Source organism: Seriola lalandi, unplaced genomic scaffold (assembly GCF_002814215.2).
Source record: "Seriola lalandi dorsalis isolate HSWRI2012SDOR001 ecotype SW California unplaced genomic scaffold, Sedor1 jcf7180002054558, whole genome shotgun sequence".
Taxonomy (NCBI): Eukaryota; Metazoa; Chordata; class Actinopteri; order Carangiformes; family Carangidae; genus Seriola; species Seriola lalandi.
In genome coordinates this window covers 169,878-176,250 of record NW_019525111.1, presented here as the reverse complement: position 1 = coordinate 176,250, position 6,373 = coordinate 169,878, and the positions used below count along the sequence as shown (strand labels likewise).

Below are 6,373 nucleotides of genomic sequence, written 5' to 3'. Positions count from 1 at the left end.
TCGATGCAGAATTAGAGCGTCACAAGGCCCGGAGGAAGAGGCTCGGGTGTGACAGCTGAGAGGTTTGTCTGAGAGGGGGAGGCAGGCTGAGGGGGGAGGGGGAGGGGCGGGGTTGGTCGGACACGGGCAAACACACGGTCACTCACTGGGTGTCGCTTTGGGACGTCATAGACCCCTTCCTTCTGCTGACTGGTGGGAACCTACACAACCGGCCAATAAAGGCAGAGAACAGCCGGGAGAGCCTGTTACCTCTGGATCCATCAAGTCATGAAACAGTCTGTAAACATCACCTGACTGTGTGTGTGTGTGTGTGTGTGTGTGTGTGTGTGTGTGTGAGTGTGTGGAGCAGTAATCAGTGGACTGTCCTGGTCCCTCTCTCGCTTTCTTTCTCCCTAATAAAGAATGGATGAGGCTGCTGCTTATCACGGCCTCAGACATGTAATAACTCAGATTGTCACACACATGGAGACATGTAATATCTCCGTGTCACACAGGCAGAGGGATCTGACAGTGTGTGCAATGAGAAGAAACAATGAGCGCTGATATCTAGATGCTGATATATATGAGTCCTGGTTTCTGTTTCTCCTGAAGTGACACGAGGTTGGAGATAAAGTTTCTTGTTGTGACGTGCCGTGATCAGACCGTGTGGTGCATGAGAAACAGAATGTGGACGTCTGTCCCGTTCTGTCTCGTCCTCTCGACGCCTTGTTTACTTCTCTCACATGTTTATTTCCAGAAGCTGCCATCTTTATTCATACATTAGTTCCTCTGTGGCTGGAGGCTGGCTGAGGCTCACGTTTCTTACGCCTGATGTGTGTGTGTGTGTGTGTGTGTGTGTGTGTAGGTGGTGGTGGGGGGGGGCGGGGTTGTTGTTTGTATGTGTATCTCTGTGTGTGTGCGTGTCTCTGCTAGCGAGTGTTTGTGCACGCGCCAGCGCTCTTTTCTATTTTCAATCCATTTTATTTAAAGATCAAACGAGAGGCTGGTGATTAATCTTTCTTTCCCCCACTTTCTTTCATCTCCTCGGGAAAAGGGGAGGGAGGGGAGGCGAGAAAAGGAGGAGGGGTCCGCCTCGCACACAGGCCAGGAATAACCTCCACATCCCCCCCGCGTACACAGCGCCCTCCCCCTCCCCCTCCCTCGGAGGTCTACCCACGCCTCTGAGGAGAACGCCCTGAGAAAGGCTCGTCTCCCTGGGGTAGCTAGCTCTGTCAGGGCTTTGCGGAGCGTCGGCTGGTTGTTCGCCTCTGATTCTTTTTTATTCTTGTTTTTACATTTTTAAAATGTGTGAAAACAGACTGCGTTAAATTTATTTGAACATTTCCACAATATATCTTTCCCGCTCAGGAATGATGCAGCTGCTAGCTATTGGCCAAAAGTGAGAGGTCAAACCTTAACGCTGACGACAAGATGGTGACGACAAAACTCAAGACACAAGCAGACAAGACGAGCTTGTGAGTACCTGATAAATGCTCTCTTCTGATTGGTCGCGGATGGGCTCGTGTCCCGCCTCAAACACAATGTACTACAACGTCAGCAGCAGAGGGGTGAGAGAAAAACAAGAGGCGGGAGAGAAAGTGGCAGGGAGAGAAATAGGGAGAAAAGTGGTGAAATTGAAATTGCAGAGGTGATTAGTCAAACAGCATCGTCAATAGACTCTCATTAAACAAGCAGCTGAAGAACAGACCCCCCCGACACATGGAGGAGAAGTTCCCACAGCAGCTGAGAAAACAAACATCTTTCAGCTGATCATGCACCGAACTGGCAGACATGCACACAGACGCACGGATACACACCCACAGACACACACACCTGATGGTCTACCACTGTAGATGACGCCCCACACACACACACACACACACCTGCGGAGGTCTCACCCTCCAAACTGCTGTTACCGCGCTGTAACACAAACAGGGGCCGTCTCCCCCACAGTGCACACACACACACACACACACACACACAGGAGCAAGCTGACTGGCTAGAAACGAAGCAGGTGAAAGCAGCAATGTGATTGGTCAGGAAGTTACCTGGTAGACCGGGTCCTCCAGATCCTCCTCCAGTATTGTCTGCAGACGAGCGGCGGCAGGAAAAAGAGTGGGAGAGATCAAACGGGGGGAGGAGAGAGGAACAGAGGGGGAGACGACAGGAGAGAGGGAAGAGGCGGGGAGTTAAGATGGAGGAATAGAAAGAGAAGGCGGAAAGCAGCAAGACACCGCGGCTTCCTCACATTCAGATAATCATGTGGCAATCATCAGAGAGAGAGAAATTAAACAGGAGCTGCAGAGTAAGGTGAGTCAAGCACAATGGGCTGATGACGCCACTGATGAAGCCTGAAAGTGGCTGCTCCAAACGCCACTCACTCACTTTGATGTTTTCTCAAGTCTCACTCGACCCGTCTGTCGAGAGTCTCGAGCTCATCACTCTTACGGCAGATGATTAAAGGGTGTGAACAGTGAGACAGTGACAGGGAGCTGGTAGGTGTACCTGGTAGACAGCCTGCTCACACTGCTTGTCTTTCTGGGCCTTCTTCTCCATCTCCTCCCTCTGCTTGATCTCATAGATGAGCTGGAACAGGTCCCGCAGGTCCAGGATCACGGGCTCGGCCTAGGACCACAAGGACACGTTATCCAGCGTCCTGACAGACGCTGTGCGCACTCACACAGCATCTGTCCAGGTGATTACAGCCACTGTCCTCATTCCCTCTCCAACACACACACACACACACACACACACACACACACACACACACACACACACAATCGCTTCAGACGCCGGCCTCTCGTCCTCCCTCGTTACACCCTCTTGTCAAAAGCACCGACAGCAAACCAGTTAGATGTCTCGCATCTTATAACTACTGTCACAGCACAACAGCAAAGAGTCTCATAGTACAATGGTGCTTCAGACCTAATCAATTATTGACCGGCGCTACGCCAAGTGCAGCCAGAGTTCACAGACTCAGCGCTGCGTTGCATACAGTGGATCTATTTTAGTCTTTTCTGCAAGATGTCCTCAGCTGCATGACGCTGGGAACAGACACACTGGAGTGAACGGTGGCTCCTGCTGAGCCGACAGAGAAACACACCGTCACTCTGTCAGACTCAGATCCTCTTCGCATCTGACAATACAAACTCTGATCTCCGTCTTTTCCCGCCGTCTCTCTCTAACGTTCCTCTCTGCTTCTTCCCCATCAGACGCTCACGGTGAGAGAAGACAAGCCCTGAATCTTAGAAATGTAAATGCAGAAAACTTTGAGGATGATGTAGGAGGCGTGGCCACGGAGATGAGATAACCTCGCTTCATCACTCTCGAATTAGATGACTAATTCGTTGCCTACGGCAACAATGACGAATGATTTTAACAAAAAGTAGTGGTAAAGACTTTCACTGCAGACACACTGCTCTATTTAAATCTGCACAGGATTTCTGCTCTGGTTGTTGGTGGGATCTCTGCAGGAGGTTCCTTCCTGGTATATTGAATTTCCCTCATCCTGCCTCGTCTTCATCGTTTTCACTCAGCGATTTCCTGCATTTCCTCAAACGACTTTTGACAACCTCCAGAGAATCTGCTCAGACACGCTGTACAACCACAGAGGGTATAAGCCTTTACAGCAGCGATCACACAGTCCAGACCTGGCCGAGAGTTTCACATCAGAGCGAGGAGGCTGGACACGTCACGTGACTTCTTCTTCCTGTATTTACTGTTTTATTAAGAGTTGATGAACTCTGGTGCCAAACGAGCTTTTTCTTCCTCGACTCAGAGCTGGACACCTTTGATTGTTGATTGACTGATGTTTTGGAAAGTCTAAACTAAACTGCATCCTAAGAAAATATTTCTGTGATGATTCAATAAGAACAGATGAAATATAATGACACGACATCGTCTTTAAACTCTCTGAAACCTTCCTACACATTGGACACGAGGTTAGCTCTGTAACCAATTGACCCGTTCATATTAATTACAACTTTTCTAAAAGAATAAAAAATAAAAAATTACAACAAAGACTGACTGCAGAGTCCGTTCCTACACAATTAGTTCACTTCCATCTGGAGCTGCAAAGAAAACACGTCTTTCTTGTGCTCAGACTGAGTTTAGAAGTAAGCCAATTACTTTCGAATGTTCCCCTAAATTGGCCTTTTCGGAACAACCTTAAGTCTCAGTCTTCATGATGACAGAGACGCTTTGTTAATTCACATCAAAGTGGTTACTTTCCAATTACAGCCTCAGCCTCCGCCATAAGCTCCGCGCCTCCGCCCCTCTCATTGTCTGCTCCACATCTAATCGTCTGCGTAGCCACTGACGGCCGCTTCAAACGCCGAGAACGGGAGTGAAATATAATTGTGACCTTTCCTCAGGCAGGCGTCAGGTAAACGACATCTTAGTGGACGCATGAGAACCGAGCCGTGTGCTACGCTGTGAGGCACAGCAGCATCTGGTGAGCACCTACTTTTTGCGGCGGTGTGAGCCTGATGTGTGTGTGTGTGTGTGTCTAAGGTTCATGGCCCTGGGAGGATGGATACGCCATTAGAGCTGGTGACACACACTCAAACCCTCATCGACTCACTATGGGAAATCAATACAGCTACAGAGTGAGCCAGCTGGATCCAGACTCCACAAGCCAGCAGCACGGACACAACACCAGCAACGACATCATAACAGGCGCTAAAGGCACGCTCAATATGTGAGTATGTTGCTGCAGGATTGAGCATGAGTCCCTACACACACACACACACACACACACACACACACACACACACACACACTCACACACAGAACCCACAGCTGGAGCTCGACAGTGTAAACAGCTTGTTTGATGAACAGCACAAAGCTGCTGTTGAAGGATCCTTATCTAAATGTCAAGAGGTTCGTGCTGTTGAGGAAAGACCCTGATGGGACATTAACCTCCACACAAAGAGTAAAAAAACACATGCTCAGCACACACACACACACACACACACACACACACACACACACACACACTGACCGACTGTGCCGTCTTGATAGCCACAAAGCGGTGGTTCCCCTCCTTCCCGCAGACGTAGCCGAAGGCGCGGTGGTCCGTGATGTCCTTGGCGATGTAGGAGATCTCGTGGACCGCATGGTGATGCTGGAGGACCTGAAGGAGTCGCGACACACGGAGAGTCAGTCAGGAAACTAAGAACAACTTTTTCCTAGAAATTATGACTTTATTCTACTTTTTTCTCATTATGTTGATTTTATTGATAAAATCTCAGAATTTCTTCCAAATTCTCAGAAAAAAAGAGAATATTTTAAAACTGGTAGAAAAATAAATAAGTGGGGATTACACGCTTAATATTTAGCGCTTCGTGAATTGATCAGACTAAATTAAATGTCAGATGCTCAACAACACGCTGGCATTAAAAGGCCAGGGGCGTGAACACACTCATTCATACACAGAGACACAACATGAGACTGAAGACGTCACGGACTCCTGGAACCTGAGGGAGGCTGAAAAAGCAAAAGTCCCTGAAGTGAACAGAGAAACAACCTCTCACACTGAGACCTTGTATCTTGTATTAAACCGTTTCCCGCTCCTCTGCCCTCTCTTGTTGAGCCCGGGTGAGGAGTGCCAAGCTGGCATTGCCCGTGGCAGATGGCACTGTTTTTCCTGAGGACAGAGGGGGGATCAGTGACAGTCACAGCTCGGCAAGCTGTCGACTTGATCACTTCATCTGCGCCCTCGCTCACAACACACACACACGCACACACATGAACACAACTCACATCTTAATATCCAATGGCACTCAGTTAAGTCACAATAAACGTCTGCTTTGTTGTTACTGTCTGTGCCAGCTGCATGCTGGGAGCTGAGACACGCAGTCAACACAGTGACCTAGTAGCCTTTGAATGCATGCTAGGGGTCTGAGTGCTATACATCAGAGGCTAAACACACACATCTGCTCGCTTTGAAGCTGTTCCAGGAGGAAGACATGGCAGAGTGTGGTGACACCAATTTAGCATGGGGGCACAAACACACACACACACACACACACACACACACACACACACACACACTCTGAGAGGCCGGCAGAAATAGATAATCATTGGGTGAGTCATGTCTTCCAAATTTAATAATTAGAGTAATGATTATTATTATCACCTCTGATTGACCTGAAAATGACAGTGAAGGCAGCACACACACACACACACACACACACACACACACAGCTCATTTGCAGAGGTTATTGAATTACCTCGGGGAGGGTGGTGAGGTGACAAAGAGGGGCTCGGATTCAAAGAGTGCAGACAACGAGATTAAATTAAATTGTTTGGTCTCGTCTTGGAAGAAAGAAACAATTCACACACACACACACACACACACACACACACACACACACACACACACACACACACA

The 6,373-nt window shown here is 48.7% G+C and overlaps 1 protein-coding gene across 8 annotated transcripts in view; it reads right to left on the bottom strand.

The window, feature by feature from the left end:
- The window catches only part of dab1a (DAB adaptor protein 1a), a 52,494-nt gene that overhangs the window by 15,865 nt on the left and 30,256 nt on the right, over window positions 1-6,373 (bottom strand). For 4 of the 8 annotated variants that reach the window (XM_023415774.2, XM_023415777.2, XM_023415779.2 and 1 more), the window contains exons 5-9: window positions 4,982-5,113; window positions 2,485-2,604; window positions 2,028-2,066; window positions 1,463-1,525; window positions 147-200 (exon numbers count right to left, since the gene is read on the bottom strand). In XM_023415774.2, coding sequence (XP_023271542.1) covers window positions 147-200; window positions 1,463-1,525; window positions 2,028-2,066; window positions 2,485-2,604; window positions 4,982-5,113 — 408 coding nt within the window. The remainder of the gene's footprint in view (window positions 1-146; window positions 201-1,462; window positions 1,526-2,027; window positions 2,067-2,484; window positions 2,605-4,981; window positions 5,114-6,373) is intronic. The other 4 variants (XM_023415780.2, XM_023415782.2, XM_023415778.2 and 1 more) reach the window with 3 other exon arrangements.